We start from the raw sequence: 19,700 nt of genomic DNA on the forward strand, positions 1-19,700 counted from the left end.
TCTCTGCCTCAGAGTGCCTTGCTTCAGAACTAAGCTGGCTTTCCTGCCTACAAGTGGCAGTTATTTGGCAGTTGATGAGTTGGCTATCTTCTCTACAGGAGGTGCTCCCCTGATTGAGGACTGTTAAGTGCTGGGCTGGAAGCAGGTCTATATGGGTTTGATGAAGTACCAATGGTCTAGCAATTATTGCTGGTACTGACAAAGAGGATGTTGGGTCCCTTCTCCCCAATGATTACTCTCCTTAATGATGACTGCCAATGATGATCCCCTTCAATGGGGCCAGAAATAGGTCTGGTGATTGTTAAACACTGCCATTCCCCAGGTTCTTGGGTTCAGGGTCAACACCTTAAATTCAACATATTCATTCAATAATGAACTCATTATTTTCCCTGACAGAGCCTTCACTCTTCTTAAATTCCTTCATACTGTTCAGGATACTACTGCCTTCCCGTGTGGGACAATGGTCCTTACCTAAATTAAAATCAGAGACTTTCAAGGTAAAAAATAAAAAGAATTTATTATAATCTTGAGAGAAAGGGCAGCTCCCAACAACAGCAGTATCAGTATAGGAGTGCAAAGCTTGCAAAACACAGGATTATAAAGACCCTGATGAGGAAGACCCCACTCCCTTCTGACCTTTTATCCCATTGGCTGGAAGTCCAGGCTTACATTCTAAAATGTGGAAATCTACTGAGACATTAAAAATCTACTAGAGACAAAGAATACTAGCCAGTGACACACTCTACCATATTAGGAACTTGTTGCTAATTGTGGTGAAAAGGGCAGGGGGAACAATAGGGAAATTGTTTAAGATAAGTGACTATAGCTTTTGGCTATAGCAAAACTTGTTATTGCAAAGTTTCACGTTATAATTAGGGTATAGGTTGAGGACACATTCTTATGAGAGGTCTTTACTCAGTTTATCCTATTCATTCCCAGCCACCTAGACTCATATAACTCCTTCTCACCCCATCCCCATCCCCCTCCATAACTAATCTGTTGGCGACTTTGGCAGCATTTTTCATTCTATCCTTCCTGGTTTGAGATTTCTCTTTCTTGTTTGCCTTACCATCTACCATGGCATTAAATTTGTAATTCACTTAGTTTTACATAAAATCATTCATGTCTCAAATGAATGTTCTTATCAATCTTTAGGGTTGTCCCACCCTTTTCATTAAAAGGAGGGAATTTTTATAATTATCAAGATATATGTAATGAATATACTAATTTAGAATTCTCAAAGTTGCCTCTTCTGGTCTGGGAGTCAAAGACTTATAGTATAGCTTGAAATGATCAATCAATTCTTGACAATGTTGTCCTATGTATGTTAAGTGAAGTGAATCAATGATTGTAGAACCTGTTCCCATTATAAAACTCTGCTCCCCGTACCAAGCAATAACCCCCATGATTTGAAATAATCACTTATGAACTGTTCCCACAAATTGGAGAACACTCATGTTTCTCTTGCATTATTCAGGGGCTTGTCATGAGAAATTACTCCACCTTCTTCTTATCTTCCCATTTATGATTTGTATATACAGTTTCTACCTTTCCTATAACAAGAGGTCTCCTGCCCAGGAGAATTTCGTTTTCAAACTATTCCTCACTCTGAACATGTTTTATTCAACTGTTACTTGATCTCTAAAACCTGTCTTTGCTTTGTGCAGCTCCAGTTACCTACAGTTTGGAAACCAATAGAGCAAAATTCAATAAACAATCCTTGCAATAACATTGAGAAGCAGATATTGTTGAGGTTGGGGAAGGGATCCCAAAAATGTTGGAGTCACAAATCAGTACCTTGAGGTATTCCAAAAGAATTTGCAGGCTTGAACCCATATCCAAGTCAAGGGGCAAAGTTTATTGTAATTGTAATCAATTGAAGTGAGCCAAAGTCTAGAAGATTTAGCAAGGAACCTGAAAGCAAGGAGATACATTTATCTAATTCTTCATATTATTGATATGCTAATTTTATGCCTAGGGGTACAACCAAGGAGTGGTATCAAGAATTTGGTTATCACTGACCCACAGACAGTAATGGCCATAAGACTTGAAATCATTGACAGATTGTTGGAACAATAGTCTCAGGATTACTAATATATCTTCACTAAAGTCTAAAGAAAGAAATATTATTATATTCCTAGGCCAGAGGACTTTTATAATCATTGACAGAACAATAGCATTCTTAAATCAGAGATTCTCAGGATCACAGATTCAAAAGCCAGAATATTTAGAATCACAGATTGTTAGAACAGAAGCACCCTAAGGTCAGGGACTTTAAAATTATTGCTGTCTTCCCTAGAGGCTATCTTACATCAATACTGTTATTATAATACTCATTTTACAGATGAGGAAATGCAGACTGAGGTTAAGGATCTTGTCTAGGTTTACACAGCTAGTAAGTTTCTAAGAGTGAATTAGAATTTAGATCTTCTTGACTCTAGCTCTCTTTCTCTCTTCCTCCCTTCCTCTCAGTTCTCTCTCTCTTCCAATTCTATTTGCCAGCTAGTGAAGGTATTGTGAAACTGTTCCCTTTAAAATTATCTCTGAAACTCTGTCTCCTTTGATTCCTCACCCCAGACTTCAGAGAGTCTATGAGAGCATATCCTCTTGGCTGGCCGTTTCTAAGGCAAATCACCCACATTGATAGCCTGATAGATCCCCATTCAAATTCTTTTGAATTTGGGGCTGAATATTGATAAACATCTAGGCTGGGGACTTTGGCTTTCTTTTCAGCCTGAAACCTGAGCCTCAAGATTCCTTTTTAAAGGGCAATTTCTAAACTCATTCTTTGCAGAATGTCCAAAACAGGACTATACCTTGTCCCTTGGTAGAGCTGCCTATTGGGTCCCTACCCACTGAGAAGGCATTTTCTTCTCAGTGCCAGCCTCCATTTCCTTATTAGGACTTTGCCACTGAAGAAGTCAGTTTTTCTAGCAAAGTTGACTTCTCATCCAACAATAAACTTCCATTTTTGCCACTTAATATTTTGGGTTCATGAATTCTTTCACAAAAGACCTGTATCAACCAAAAGGGGTTTTCCACAACTCTCTGACTACCACTAATCACATCACTAATATGCAATGAGATCTCTATCCAGAGTTGATGAGGATTCCAAACTACTAATGAATTTCATTATTCACTTGATAACTTGAATTGGAAAATTTCATCTTTACATATTTTATTATGAGAAAGGAAGCATAAGTCTCTCTTTCATCCCTTTATTACATCACAAGCACATTTTAATCTAGGATGACAATTTGTCTTATACTCTCTTAGAGCCAGCTCCATTAGACTTTGATTCAAACCTTGTAAAAAAGTTTTTAAAAATCTAAATAAAGTTTGTTGAGGTTTAAAAGGATCTTTTAAGAGGTTGGGGTTGCAGACTGGTGCCAGAGGGGTCTCAAAAGAATTTGCAAGCTTGAACTCACATCCAAGTCAAGGGATAAGGTTTATTAAAATTGTGACCCAAGTGAAGCAGGCTAAGTTCCAAAAGGATTTAGGAAAGAACCAGGAGCAAAGAGACAAATTTATCCAGTTCTTATATCACTTTTATGCTAATTTTATGGCCCAGAGATTGAATTGAGAAATGGACTGATTGGATGAAGTATTTCTCAGTATTGTGTCACATGATTCCTGTTCCCAGAACTGGGACCCTGGAGAGGTCATTTGATCTCTGGAGGGATGAACTTTGAACCTGGAGATACAGGAAGTTGCTGGAAGTGACATGATCTGTGGAGGCAGCCAACATTGGTGACCATTGGTCAAGGATTGTTACTTCCTTTTAGGTTTGGAATCCTTAGTTATGCTTCTAGCTCTTCCTCCCTTTCTTTCTTGTCTTCAGACTTTCCCCATCCTGTCATGATTAGGGGAGGCGGGAAGGTGGGAGGGCAATCCAGTATTTACATCCATCACAGCAGTGAAGAAGAAACAAGGAGAATTTCAGTCATACTATGGGCACTCCAGTTTTTTTTTTTTTGTTTGTTTGTTTAAAATTACTAAATTTGGAGTAAAGCCTCCCTAAGCTCTAGAATTGTCAAATTTATTTGAAGTTCAGGTATTTCTGGCACTTTAGGTGTTTTTAATCAATCTAATAATGATAGTCCTATTCATTTAGGACATGTGGGACATTTACTCCATCCAATGAGAATAATGATAGTCCTATTCAGTTAGGACATGTGGGACATTTACTCCATCCAATGAGAAGGCTCGAGTCTTGCTTTTAAACCCTGGACAAGCTGGAAGCTGACCAGGTACCAGGAGCACATGGTGGAGTTGGGATATCTGGGCCTCTCCCTGCAGGAATTAAATAAATGCTTTCTCTTTGTACTTGATGTTTTTTCTGATTAGTTAATTGTGAAGGGGGTCTTGCACCTGACCTGTCCCACTATTGTCCCACTATTCCCTATTGTCTCAGGAATTTGGTTATCACTAATTAGCAGATTATCTATCTGACAGTCAGCAATGTTTGTAGAAATATCCTAAAGCCAGAAGACTTTATAATCATTGACAGATTGTTAGAACAAAAGAATACTAAGGTCAGGGGAACTCATCAATGCTATGTTTCCTCTAGAAGCTGTACCCCATCAAGTTCACTGGTAGTTTCCCTTTATATATACTTATTTACCTCCTTAAAGAATGACAGTTATGATTTCTCTTTCCTATAATAGAAACAAGGTTGATCTCCCCAAAATATATTACACTATTTGGTAATAAACTATGGTTTGCCAGGTTTTTTAAATTAACTTATCTCTTACTTAGTTTGGATCAAATTTTGTAAATTATAAATTCGAAAATAACATGATATTGGACATCTAATTTTTAAAAATATCATGATCCCTGGAGCTTATAGAGGCAGCTAAGTAGCTGAATGGATAGAGCTCTGGCTCTGAAGTCAGAAAAACTTGAATTTAAATTCAGCTTCAGATAACCAGTCACTTAGTTTCTGTTTGATTCAATTTCCTCAAATATAAAGTGGGAATAAAATTGTTGATGTTCAAAGGAAACTCCAAAAATGTTGGGAGTTCTAGATCAGTGTCATGAGGTGTCTCAAAAGAATTTGCAGGCTTGGAGCCATTTCCAAGTCAAGAAGCACAATTTATTATAATTGTGACATTAATTGAGGCAGGCTAAATTCCAAAGGAATTTAGCAAAGAGCTAGAAGCAAGAAGATAATTCTATAGGAAAGAGGAATAAAGATCAGGTTCAAATAACTGATATGCTAAAATTTGCTTAGAATTACAATTGTGGAGTGCTAGAATAGAAATGGGGTTGTACCTTAACTGAATTCTATGGCTAGAAGAATATTAAATAGAATTGGAGCAGCTCCCATCATTGAATTCTATGGCTTACTGACCAACGGATTGTTCTCTGACAGCCAGCATTAGTTGTGTCACTCCTAAAATCAGGTAGCCTCAGGGTTTCTCAAAAATTACTACATTCTCCTTAAAACTATACCTCATCAATATGAGCATCTATCTCTCAGGGATGTTTTGAGGATCAAATAAGATATTTGTAAAAAATTTTGTTTTTTTAAAGGTACATGGTAGATGTTATGTAAATGTCAACTATTATTATTATAAAAGCTCTAAATTCAAAAGACATTGTTAAAGATATTAAGGAAGAAATATAAATTAGAAATAAAGAGAAGTGGGGTTGAGAAACATAGTAGAGTCAGGAGAGATACTGTTGAGGTTAAGAAGAGGGACCCCAAAAGATTGGGGTTACAGACTGGCTTCTCAAGGTATCTCAAGAATTTGCAAGGCTTGAACCTATTTCCTTGTCAAGGGGCAAAGTTTATTGTAATTGAAATGCCAATTACAAGTGGACTAAATTCCAAAAGAAATTAGCAAAATCCTAAAAAAGAGGACACCCCGCCTTTATTCAGCTTTTTATCCTTGACACGCTAGTTCTAGGGCTAGAAGTAGTCTCCAGAATTTGAATCTCATTGACCAGATTACCACTGATCAGATTATCAGTCAGCAATGAATTGAGGAGTAGTCTATTCAGAATCAGACAGATTGGGCGTGGAAGCTTCCTGAGGCAGACTCCAAAATCAGAAGATTTAGGATTTACTGACATTGTTAAGAACAGTAGCCCCACCCGAATTCAGGGGATTTCAAATGCTATATTACATCAGTACCACATGACAAGGGGAGGAGGTAAGGAAAAAGACATACATAGGGGACTGACCCAAAGGAAGGCACTGAGTATGGCAGTGAGTAACAGGAAAATTTAATCTCAGGGTCATAACTGGAATTTCTCACAGTGATGTGGGGAATGACAGTGCTCAAAGGGAGGATGTAATAATAACCGTGCAGCCTAGGGAGTGTCAGAAATAATGCTGGCTATCAGATAACAATCTGTTGGTCAATAATAACAGTTTACAATATGAGACATGAAATTCATTAATGGAGGGCAACTCCACCTCTAAGCCCTAGGTTCAGTACTCCTCAATTCTACCTCTACAACCACTCCTCAATTCAATTATAGGTGCACCTCTACCACTCAATTTACCTATACAATTAGCATATCGGTGACTTGAAGCACCTCATCTTTCTATCTTTTTCTATAAATTTATCTTCTTTCTCCTTGTTCTTTGCTAAATTCTATTGGAAATTAGCCCCATTAGCAGCATAATAAATCTTTGCCCCTTAACTTGGAGACAAACTGAATTTGCAAATTCTTTCTTCATATTGGATTCACCAAGCTAGGGACCCTAACACTGCAGGGGTGTCTTCTATCTCAACAATGAGACAGGGAAAGGTGAGGCTGCCTAAGACCGGTATAGAGAATGGGCCTTAGAGTGTGACATAACAGATTTCTGACTACGATTTCCCCAGAAAATGCGACCATTGAGCTACACTAATCTCTCTATCAGTGCATTCTCCCAGCTTGCCTCATCAATCAAATGAAATATTTGTAATCTGCATTAGTATAATGCCCAACACATAGTAAGCACTATAAATGTTAGCTATTATCTGAATATTCAGACAGGAGCTGTGTGACCTTAGGCAAGTTAGTTTCACCTGTCTCACTCAGTTCTCTCTTTTATGAAATGGGGCTAATATCAGAGTTGTGAGGATCAAATGAGCTAACATCTAAAAGTGCTACATAACTGCTACATAATTGCTAGCTACTATTATATGGCTTTTCAGTCATGACTTTAACCTGAGTCCTATCATGATTCTACTCATTGCTGTTAAAAAAAAAAAACAAAAACCACATCATCCCTGTCGTATTTGTCTCTATACAGAATGTTCCAAAAGTCTCAGTGGTGCTGTTTTAAAAACTATTAAAACCTTTCATTGTGTCCCACTCCATCTTGGTTCCTTGGCCTAACAGCTATCTCTCCCTTCCACTAGCTCTTCCAATGAACAAACATTTCCTTTTCTTCCCAGTTGAGGGGGGAAAAAAACCCCCCACACCCTTGGAGCCATTTAAGTATAATCAAAGAATTAATTTTCCCCCAACGAACAAGTATTTTCTCTTCTTCCCATTGGAGGAGAAACACCAAACCAAATTCTTGTGATAAATATGCAGTCAAGCACGTATTCTCCCTCTCCCCATGAACATTTTTTCCCTTCTTTCCATTGGAGCAACGTCCCCCTCTCACAAAAAATTCTTTTAACATATATATGCATAGTCAAAGTAACATCCCACCCCCAAACCCCCATGGACAGGCATTTATTTCTCTTCTAAAGGGAGGTAACACTCCCCGCCCCCCCCCCCAAAAAAAATCCTCGTAACAAATATGCAGAGTCAAAAAAAGGAATTTTTCTCCCTAAGGACGAGCATTTATTTTCTCTGGATAAGAAAAAGCAAACCAAACCAAATTCTTCTCCCAAACATACAAGCAAGCAAACAAGTCCCTGCGAAGAGCGGCTTCTGTGAGGGTGACAAGATTCGCCCTCCAGCTTTAGAGAGGAAAACACCTAAGGGGTGGGGATGGAATTCCGCAGGAGTCCTGTCATAGAGCGACAGGGATTCTCAGGCGGGTGAGGAAATAGTCCCTGAGAAGCGCTAAGGGCAGAAGGAATAAAGTAGACGCTCAGAGGCGGCGGAACTCTGTGACTTTCCCCACGTGGCGCCAGACTGGTTCTCAACCGCCGCCGCTAGGGGAGCGCGAGAGCCCACGTGCTCCGCGAGGGGCAATCGGGGGGCCAGGCTCTACTAGGCAAGTTGAGGAGAAGGAGGGGTGGGAGAAGGAAAGCGGTAGAGATGCGCGTGCGCACACGCTCGGCTCCTTCCCCCTCCCCTTCCCCCTTTTCCACCGCTTTCCCAATTGGAAGGTCACCTATGTGTCTTGCGTGTGGTGTGAGTGCATGGGAGGTAGGGAGGGTGGTAGTAGTGGTGGGAAGCGTCTCAGGACAGGTGCGCCTGCGCAGTACCGCCCAGGCAAGAGGAGGGCAGAGATGGAGGGAGCTTTGACAGCTCAGCAGGTAAGACGGGGCTCTGGCCCTCTGAGGAACCAAAGGCGTGGAACCAGTGGGGAGCAGGGGCTTATTTCATTAAGTTAGTAAATTACTCTCTGGCTTTGAGTTTCCCCTTTGCCCTTCTTTTTTCTTCCGTTTTGTGATTCACCGACTCCGCGCCCGTCTCCCCCTTCTTCCCCCTTCTGTTTTCCAAGTTTTCGTTTTGAAGAAGTGAAAAGTGATTTCCAAGGAAGCAGCTGTTTTTCTGCCCCAACTGACTGCCTTCCTCTCCCTTCTCTGTCTGTCTTTCTACGTCGGGCTGCCCTGATTTAGTTCTGATGTGACCCTTGCACTATATACACCGTGTTTTGATTGAAGAAGAAGTTTTAATCCTGAAACACTGCTATTCTTAGATTTCATTTAAAAAGCATTTATCTAAATGTCTGCTGTGTGCCGAGTACCGTGCTAGGTGCTAGAAAGTGATAAGCCGGCTGGTGTTCAAAGTGATGTGGGTTTTAAAAAAGAGATTCCAAAAAATATCTCGTTAAAGTGCGCACTATGTTAAGTGTAGATAGGTGTCGAAGATGAGTTCAGATTCGACCCCAGTTACTTATAAGCAGTGAGGAGACCCTGGATAAATCAACCATTTTTGCCTCAGTTTTCCTCATCTGTAAAATGAGTGAGATGGAAATGGCAAAACCACGCCAATATCTTCCAAGAAAACCCCAAATGGGGTTATGAAAAATCGAATTTGATTGAACAACAAGTATGCTAGCTTGGGGTGGAAAGAGCAATAAAAAACAAAATAGAATCCTCAAAGCATTTAAGTGCTATACTATATCTAAAGTCTTATGTTAAATGTGTAGGAAACGCTAGTTTTTTTTTTTTTTTTTTTTTGATAACTTTTTATTGACAGAACCCATGCCAGGGTAATTTTTTACAACATTATCCCTTGCACTCACTTCTGTTCCCATTTTTCCCCTCCCTCCCTCCACCCTCTCCCCTAGATGGCAAGTAGTCCTATACATGTTAAATATATCACAGTATATCCTAGATACAATATATGTGTGCAGAACCAAACAGTTTTCTTGTTGCACAGGGAGAACTGGATTCAGAAGGTATAAATAACCTGGGAAGAAAAACAAAAATGCAAGCAGTTTATATTCATTTCCCAGTGTTCTTTCTTTGGGTGTAGCTGCTTCTGTCCATCCTTGATCAATTAAGGCTCTCTTTATCGAAGAGATCCACTTCCATCAGAATACATCCTCGAACAGTATCATTGTTGAGGTATATAATGATCTCCTGGTTCTGCTCATTTCACTTAGCATCAGTTCATGTAAGTCTCTCCAATCCTCTCTCTATTCATCCTGCTGGTCATTTCTTACAGAACAATAATATTCCATAACATTCATATACCACAATTTATTCAACCATTCTCCAATTGATGGGCATCCATTCATTTTCCACCTTCTAGCCACTACAAACAGGGCTGCCACAAACATTTTGGCACATACAGGTCCCTTTCCCTTCTTTAGTATCTCTTTGGGGTATAAGCCCAGTAGAAACACTGCTGGATCAAAGGGTATGCACAGAGAAACGATAGTTTTAAAAACAATTCAAAAAATGTTTAAATAGGCCAACAAATTAAATGTGTCTAAAAAACGAAGTTATTCATCTTTTTACCAATGCTGGTGCTCCCTTTGGATTTTCTTCTTTCTAATAGTTCTCCATAATCCTCTCAGTTATCCAGAAGAAATGAGTATACTACATTGATGAAATCCCAAGTCTGGATCATTAAGATTAATTGATAATTTCACATGTTCTTCTTTCACTAGGGCTACAGCAGTACACTCTGAACTATTCTCTGTATCTAACATCTACCTAGATTCTGTCTGCTCCGTATATACTGCTTTGTTGCCCATTGTCCAAAACTTCATGATTTGCCAATGATTTGTCTGTGATTCATACTTCACACAAATCCTCTGTTTTAGAATAAAGGTTTGTGGGTCAGGACCCCATTTGTGGAGTTGAAAAACTGAATGTGGGGATCCAGAAAAATTTGACAACAGTAAAAAGCTTCAAATATTCCAAGATGTAGTTCTTTGTGTAAAAATAAACAAGCACACCCATCTCATTAGTATGCAAATTTGTGTTAATCTTTAGTAAATGGTAAAATTATATGTATATCAAAGAATTGTTTTAGAATACATTTCTTTATTATTTATTATCAGTAAACATTTGCTTTATATACTCATTTTATATGCCTACATATCCTGAGGAGACAAACATTTCTCTGGTGAACATTTCCACAACTGGAAAAAGTAAAAAAAAAAAAAAAAACCTATTATATACAATTGTAGCATTCATTGAATATGTTTTGCCCTTTTCTAACTCCTCGACTTTATTTTGCTTTTCTGTATTACTCATCTAAAAAGTTGTAGACCAAGTTTTACCTTCACAAAGCCTTTCCCACAGAGCTTAGCTTCTGAAGGCTATTCTTTCCTTCAAACTCTATCATCTTTATATGGCAATTAGTATGTTACTTTGTATTGTTTTTATATGTATGTATATATTATATACATATTATATGTATAAATATCTTTATTATTTCTCCATAACTAAATTGTACATCAATTGGATAAAGACTTATGTGTGTGTATTTGAGAACAATTTCTTCCTAACTAAATTGTAAGTCCATTTACTTGGTTAAAGTTATGGGTAGCCTGCTTAATCAGATCTGGAGATGACACTAAGCTGAAATGGATTGCTAACTCACTTGGTGACAGGATCCAAAATCATCTTGAATATGAGATTATTGAGTCTTCCTCTCCACCTCCACTCTTCTTTCACACAAGCTGAATTCAGTATACATGTGAATATTCTCTCAAATACTCAAACTTCCAGGTTATTCAATTTATTCAACTCCCATGACCTACTTCTCTCTTCTACCTCACCTTCATGCAATGATAGTCAGGATAGTTATGCAATGATCATGATCAGGGTAACATGTTGTTACCCACAGGTGTTATCCTTCCATGTTCATAAACTCCAGAATCTCTGAATCTGATTGTAACTTTTTTCTTCTGAAGTATAGTAATATGAAAGTTGAGAAGAGAGGAGGATTTTGGAGAAAATATAATGTTTTCTATTTTGAAGATTTCTAAATTCACAAGCATTTCAAGCTGTTCAGAGGCAGTTGGTGATACAGGTCTAGAGCAGAGGAGAATTATTACGATTAGCTAGATCAGTACGAGAATCATCTTCAGACAGATGATAATTGAGCCCATAGTAGTTGTTGATGAGTTCACCAAGTAGGATAATATAGAGGGAAAAGAGAAAAGGGCCTAAAACAGAGCCTGGAGGAACACCTAGCAGGGGTCCTCAAATTTTTTAAATTAGGGGGCCAGTTCACTGTCCCTCAGACTGTTGGAAGGCCAGACTATAGTAAAAACAAAAACTTTGTTTTGTAGGCCTTTAAATAAAGACACTTCATAGCCCTGGGTGAGGGGGGTAATCGTCCTCAGCTGCCGCATCTAGCCGGCTGGCCATAGTTTGAGGACTCCTGACTGGTCCTAGAGGATTGTGACCTAGATAAAAATCTAGCAAAATAGCCTGAGGAGTGGTCAGACAAATAGGAGCAGAGAGTATCTAAGAACATATATTTAAGTTGAAAGGTTGCTGTGATGTCAACAAAATCAGGATTTCATCAGTTGGTCAGTAAACATTTTATGCAATGCCAGTTATATGCCTGCCATTGTGCTAAGTACTGGGGATAGAAAGAGAAGTCAGAGACAAAACCTGCTTTTAAAGAGTTCACAGTCCAGTGGTGGAGATAACATGTAAACAACTATCTACCAATAATTTACAGGATAAATTGGAATTAATCAACAAAGGAAAGACACTAGATTAAGTAAGAGGGATCAGATCCCTTCATATAGAAGATGGGATTTTAAACTAGCTGGGATTTAAAGGAAGCCAGGGAATCCCAAGAAAGCTGATTTGTTTTCCTTTGTTACAAACATATGTAATCAAACTTGATAAAATCTGCCCTTGGCTATATCTAGGAACAAATATCTCATTCTGCAACTTGAGTTCATCATTTTTCTATTAAGAGATGGGTGCCTCATCACCAGTCTTCTAGAATCATGCATTGATCAGGCTTCACAAGTCTTTCAGAAGTGTTTGTCTATTATAAATTGTATAAATTTATTTTCCTGTTCTTACTTGATACAGCCATCAGTTCATAAAGTCTTTTTAGGTTTCTCTGAAAACAACCCTAGTATCATTTCTTTCTTTCTCCCCCTGCCCCAAAGACAGAATAGGTAAAACCTTATTTGAAGATTAACAATCATTTAAGATATTAAATTGAATTAAAGAATCATAGAATTGCCTGTAATCTATATCTAATTCAAAATGAACAAATTAGATTTAAAAATCTGTAAAGAAACTTGCTACTTGTTTTTTAAATTCTTTCTACTGTGTGTTTGAGAGTATAAAATCCTACAAATGATAGTTTCAGTTATCTTCCAAAGATTTCACTGTACTAGCTTTTTTAAAATTATGAATCTATTGCAAGGAAAGCTTCAGAGAGAAAGCTACATATAGACTTTTAACAATGTATGACGATACAGGAAAAATACCATAAATTTAATTCATATATAACATTTCACGATCTAGAAGTATTTTTAAAGGATTTTTATCTTATAACAGATTTACTAAATGAAAGAATCATAACCTCTAAAAAGCTACCTAAACATATTACTTCCACTTCCTCTTCTCTTTTATCCTGGCCTGTGATCCCATTACTTAACTGAAATGACTCTCTCCAGTGTTGCTAGTAATCATGTTAATTGCTACATCTGATTTTTTTTTTTTTCCCCTCAGTGGTCATCCTTTTTTCCTCCAATCATTAATGAATTCTTATTGTCAAAGATCTTGACTGAAATGAATGAATATTTTTCAAAATGTAAAATACTCAGATTGACACGATAAGAAATAGTGAATTTAAATAGTCCATTCTCAGGAAAAAAACATTTGAATGAGACATAAATGACTTCCTAAAGAAAATACATTAGACTAAATGGATTTATAGGTAAATCCTATAAAACTTATAAAGAACAACTAGTTCAAGAATTATATAAGTTGTTTGCAAAAATAGGAAAAGAAAGATCCTATCAAACTTTTTCTTATAGCAAATATGGTTTTGTAATCTAAGCAAGGAAAGAAAAGCAGAGAAAGAAAACATTAGAATATCTCTAATGCATGGTTATATAATTTAAAAAAAAATAGAAAAAGACAGCAGCAATGTATCAGTATAATAAATACATTAGCAATGTATTTATAATTATAAATTATGACCAGATTGGATTTATTCTAGGAATTCAGGGTTGGTTTAGTGTTAGAAAAACTGTAAATATGATAGACCATATTGGCAATAAAGAATAATTGGTTTTATAATTATATCAGTAGATGCAGAAAAAACTTCACAAAATGTAACACTTATTTCTATTAAAAACATTACATAGCTTCAGAAGAATTGGATGTATTGATTGCTTAAGTTTAGATTTTTGAACTACAGTGGGAATAGCCAAGTGTCTGCACTAAGTTTGGCACCAATTTGATGACACCATTCTCTGGGAATGACTATAAGGATATGTGAGATGGGATAAACCAGCTCAGATTGGAAACCTTTGCTGCCAACCAAAACCTTTGTGTTGCTCAATAATGGGATTAAACCAATATGTGGTTGCTGCACCTTTAGCTTGAGCTGAAACTGAGAGGCCCACTCTCAAAATAAACAAACTCATTTCCCAAAACATAGGAATAATGAATTGTTCCTTAATATGGTAAGTAGCGTCCTATCCAAAACCAGGAATTAGCTAAAGTAGAGAAACTGGTCTCTCCAATAAGATAAAAGGTGGAATAAAGATGTTTATTCTTGCCCTTATTATTTATAGTACTAGAAATGCTAGGTTAAATAATTAAATAAGATATATTGGATATACTTATATATATTTACCAAAAAGCCCCAAAAAACCAAAAAAACCCAAAATCCAAAACCTCCCCAACAATAAAAAATAGAAAACCAATTCCATTAAAAATAGTGTATACACACACACACACACACACACACACACACACACACATATATATATAAAAATATATGTTTGGGATTCTACTTTCCAAGACACATAGGAGTTAAAAGAATACAATTACAAAACAATCTTGATAGAAATAAATCAGACCTAGATAATTGGAGAGAAGTTAGTTGCTTATAATTTTACCATGCCAATAATAACATTATCTAAATTCATTTACAAATTCAATTATATATTAATCATACCATCAAAAGGTTGTTTTATATAACTAGAAAAAATAATACACTTCATTTGAAAGAACAAAAGATTTTGAAACTCAAGGGAAATGATGAAAACGATTAGAAAGTAAACAGGCCTGCCATTACCAAATCTTAAACTAATAAGCAGTATTTATTAAAACTGGTACTGTTTTAAAAAACAGCAGAGTTTGTTAATAGAATAGAATAGGCATATCTTGGAGCAAAAGAGCATAGTAGCATAATTTTTGTTAAGCCTCAGGTTAGGGCTCACTGACAAAAAGTCTTAGACTGGAAAGTGTTCTGACAGAAATGAGCATTAGTTTTTTTTTTTTTTTTTTTTTTTTTTTTTAATAACTTTTTATTGACAGAATCCATGCCAGGGTAATTTTTTACAACATTATCCCTTGCACTCATTTCTGTTCCCATTTTTCCCCTCCCTCCCTCCACCCCCTCCCTGAGATGGCAAGCAGTCCTATACATGTTAAATAGAGCATTAGTTTAAAATCTCACATATTACACCATAGTAAGTTCCAAATGGATATTTGACCTGGATCTAAAGGATCATGTCATAAATAATTTAGAGGAGCAGGAAAGGCAATACCCCTCTGTATTATCCTTTATGGATCAGGGAAGAGTTCTTGATCAAAGGATAGCAAAAGTGTGACAGGAGATAAAATGAAAATTGAAATATTTTTGTATTTATAAAGTATTTTATATAAGAACAAGAACCATTTCTTAGTAGAGAAATGGTGTAATACATAACTAGACAAAATAATACATTTCATAATATATTTGAGCACTTTTCAAAAGAAGAAAGATAGCAATCAAGAACCATATAAAAAAAATGCTACTATCAGATTAAAAGAATTCAATCTTATTTATCAGATTGACAAAAATCACAACAGAAAAAAATATCAGTTGTTGGAGGGGTTGTGGGAACACTAAAATGCTATGAATTGCTCCAGCCATTTTGAAAAGCAATTTAGAACTATACCCTGAACTTTACTAAACCATGTATAATTGAAACATAATAGGCTTTATATAAATGGTAACTATTATTATTAATTATTACATGCTTTACCTTAGTGATGCCATTGCTAGGGATTTACTCATAAGAGATCAAAGAAAGTAAAAGATGTACAAAGCAAAAATGTACAAATTTTCCATAATAATATTTTTAGTTGTAACAAAGAAATTGAAATAAAGTATCTGCCAATCACTTGGGAAATTACTGGACAAATTATGATATGTAAATCAACTAGAATATGAAATGAACAGCTTCATAGAAATATAGAAAGACTTATATAAATTAATTTAGAATGAAATGGACAAAACCAGAACAATTTGTATTTTTTAAAGAAAACAATTTTGAATGACTTAAGAATTAAGAGCAATACAATCTGACCACAATCCCAGAATACCAGTAGTGAAATATAATCCTTCTTTAACAGTGAGGCAGTGGATTAGAGATGCAGAAGAAAGCTTACATTTTCAGACATGGCCAATGTGGTACAAATTCATTTTGTTTGTTCAATATACAGGAAAGCCTGTGGGTTTTTTTTTTTTGTTGTTGTTGTTGTTGTTGTTTTTTTTTGGTGAAGTTGAAAGGGGGATGGGGGTTGGGAAATGAAGTGACTAGTTTTAGTGATGCCAAAAAGAGAAGAAAAGGAAAAAAAAATCATCGAAACATTTTTAAAATGCACAGAAGAGAATAGAAAGTTCAGTGTAAGATGCAGATAAGCAGGACTGCTTTGAACCTAAAGTATTCAACTTGTAATGTACTTTAATTTTTTTACTTAATAGTATTTTATTTTTTCCAATTACATATAAAGATCATTTTCAACATTTTCACTTGTAAGATTAAATTCTAATTTTTTTTCTCTTTCTCTTTCCTCCCTCCTCCCTTTTCTGTCCCCAAGATAGCAAGCAAACTGAAATAGGTTATATACATACAATCATTTTAAACATTTTTCCATGTTAGTCATGTTATGAAAGAAAAATTAAAACAAAAGAGAAAAACCATGAGAAAGAAAAAACAATAAAAAAAGGAATGCTTTGATCCTCATTCAGTCTCCGTAGTTATCTATGTCGATGTGGATGGCATTTGTTCTATAAGAAAACATGTACAGGCTGATTTCAGAAAAGCCTGGAAAGATTTAAATGAACTGATGCTGAATGAAGTAAGCAGAAGCATGAGAACAAAGTATATAATAAGAGCAAGATTATGTGATAATCTACTATAACAGACTTAGCTCTTTTCTGCAATATAGTGATCCAAAACAATTCCAATAGGCTTGGGATGAAAAAAGCCATCTGTTGGCAAAAGGAGAAAAGGATGGGAAAGGATAAGATAAGACATGGTATCATTGGAAGCAATAAATATAAGCATGGACAGACTTTATGAGATAGTGAAGGACAGAAAGGCTTAGAGTGCTACAATTCATTGAGGGCACAAAAAATTGAACATCACTGAACAACAACCCCATAGAATTGTGAGGAAATATGAAATTTGTGTATTGTACAAAATCATATAAATATGAGTATTATGAGCTGATGCTCATAGTGATGAATTTTGATTACTAAGAATAGTTTACACGATACTTAGCATTTTTTCTTAAAAATGGTGGGGGAGTAGTTACCTGTTTTAAGAGTATCATAAAAATGTTTGAAATACAAATGTCGTTTGAAGGTAAGTATCTTCAAGTTTTAAGTTAATCTAGAGCATTCACTTATGTGAAGTGCCTTATTCTCTAATAGTGTTGGATGAGCACTAGAATTTATGATGCTTAAATAAAAAACATAATAGAAATTTAAGTATACCGATTTTAATAATGGGTTTTCAAATCTAATATGTTACTGACTCTACTTCAGTTTATTCTTTTCAAAGGACAGCAGCAAATGTTCTGTACTCTGGTGGGGAAGTAGATAAAGTAGTGGTGGTAGTGCCAGAACCCTTGCTTTTGTATCCTATAAGTGGACAGAGTTTCTGGGATTAGGGCACATAGCAGCACATGGTCTGAAAATTAATCCCTTCTATTCTTAATCTTGAAGGAAAAGAGAAGCAATTCTTAAACAACTCTATTTTTGTTTTATTTTGGTAATACCTTTGTTGTTTTTTATTATAATGTTTTAAATTTTGTATTTTATCATCATAGGTAAGTAGAATAAGTACAACAATGAGACTGTTTTTAATTCTTAAGAATAAAGATGGTATTCTTTTTAAATTAATTTTTTTCAATTAACCAAAATCTATCTTTTCTCCTACCCACCACATCCAACAAAAACTGAAAAAAAAAAAAAAAAAGAATAACAAATCCTCATAACAAATATATATCAAGTAAAACAAATTTCTACATTAGCAGTGTGATGGTGTCCTTCTAAAAGCAATTTGTTTTTGGAAATTGATTTTTTTTTTTAAACACATGAAATGAACTAATTTTTTTTAATTTTTATTTTTTTACTTTTGCTATGTTACATTAAGTACTTATTTTTGGTTCTTGTTCACAGGCAATACAAGAAGATACTGTCTTTATCAGTGAGCTACTAGAAGATGTGGAAGAAAAACTCAGTCCAGCTGTAGAAGAAAATAGTATAACGGCAGTTAAGAAACAAGGGACTAATTTATACAATCGGAGCACTGACTGGAGTTTTTGGGTAACTCAGCAGGTTTTTCTCCATCTTATTATTAGTTTTTCATAATTTGTTATCTTTAGACAGAAATTTATTTAATATTCCTCTGTGGATATGGTGCCATAATTTTATAATTAGGTTTTAAAGTAACTTGTATGTGGTTGTCAAGATAGTTCTCAGAATGATAATCTTTACTATTATTCTTTGGCCACTAGACTGTGCTGTTGTCTACTTTGATGTTATGGGAAATCATCTGCTTAATTTTCCTCCCAAGGAAACTATATACCACAGAGCAGTAATCTTGATATGTTGTCATTTTCTGCATGTACCAGAAATGAAATTTATATACAAAATCTATTTCTCTGTAATATTAGTAAGAAACTTATTTTAAATAGTCCTTTTGACTTTAAAAGATTTCCTAAAAGAGAATGTAGAACTTTAATTATAACATTATAAAAAATAAATTTGGAATTAAGAGTTTCAGATTCTATTTGTATGGCACTGATGAAGATACATAACCTAGAAGCGCCTCTGGTTTCTTTCTCAGGGGTAAAATGAGAATATAGTCTGTTGGTCAGGAACATTGAAATCCTTCCCTATTCTGTGGGCAGGAATAAAACATGATTGCTATTCATATAACTTTTTGTTATAATGGAGTCATTATTTTTCTCCACCAACATTTTTGGTAGTTACAAAATAGTCTGTTAAAAACTTGTTTCAACACATTTATGATGCCAAAACAAATTATATGTCATTATGAAGAAAACTTTTTGTGTGTGTTAAAGAATAAAGGGAACATTGTTGTTCAGTCATTCAGTTGTCTGTGACTCTTCATGACTCCATGGGCCAAAATGTGCCAGACCTTCCGTCTTTCATTGTCTCCCAAAATCTGTCCAAGCTTATCTTTGTTGCTTCCATTATACTAACTGTCCATATCACCTGAAGTCTGTCCAAGCTTATATTCGTTGCTTCCATTATACTACCTATCCATATCACCTTCTACCATTCCCTTTTCCTTTTGCCTTCAAACTTTCCCATCACCAAAGTCTTTTCCAATGAGTACTGTCTTCTCATTATGTGACTAAAGTATTTCAGCTTTACTTTTTGTCCTTCCAGTGAATAATTAATTTCTATGCTACTGTTAAATTTTTTTTTGTTTTTTTGTATCTACCTCCTAGAGGTGTACCTTGTGCATTGTAGTCACTTAATAAATGTTGAATTGAGTCAGAGATAGTCTTTCAGGGATAATGTATATTTAATGATATGATTTATTTTATAATTTGGAAAGATTAAGAAAGTGAAAATATTCATAATATGAATAG

The 19,700-nt window shown here is 35.6% G+C and overlaps 1 protein-coding gene across 1 annotated transcript; it reads left to right on the forward strand.

Moving 5' to 3' along the window:
* Positions 1-8,183: 8,183 nt before the first annotated feature.
* LOC127554079 (protein Aster-C-like) lies at positions 8,184-19,408 on the forward strand. The gene is made up of 2 exons (XM_051985315.1): positions 8,184-8,438; positions 18,256-19,408. The coding sequence occupies exons 1-2, from the start codon at positions 8,322-8,324 to the stop codon at positions 18,445-18,447; spliced, it is 309 nt and encodes a 102-aa protein (XP_051841275.1). The 5' UTR covers positions 8,184-8,321; the 3' UTR covers positions 18,448-19,408.
* Positions 19,409-19,700: the final 292 nt, after the last annotated feature.

The sequence above is a fragment of the Antechinus flavipes genome, chromosome 3 (assembly GCF_016432865.1).
Source record: "Antechinus flavipes isolate AdamAnt ecotype Samford, QLD, Australia chromosome 3, AdamAnt_v2, whole genome shotgun sequence".
NCBI classification, from domain to species: domain Eukaryota; kingdom Metazoa; phylum Chordata; class Mammalia; order Dasyuromorphia; family Dasyuridae; genus Antechinus; species Antechinus flavipes.

Coding starts and splice junctions, on each gene's coding strand:
- LOC127554079 (XM_051985315.1), top strand. CDS start 8,322: ATGGGAGGTAGGGAGGGTGGTAGTAGTGGTGGGAAGCGTCTCAGGACA. Junction 8,439..18,255: donor GAGCTTTGACAGCTCAGCAG/GTAAGACGGGGC, acceptor TCTTGTTCACAG/GCAATACAAGAAGATACTGT.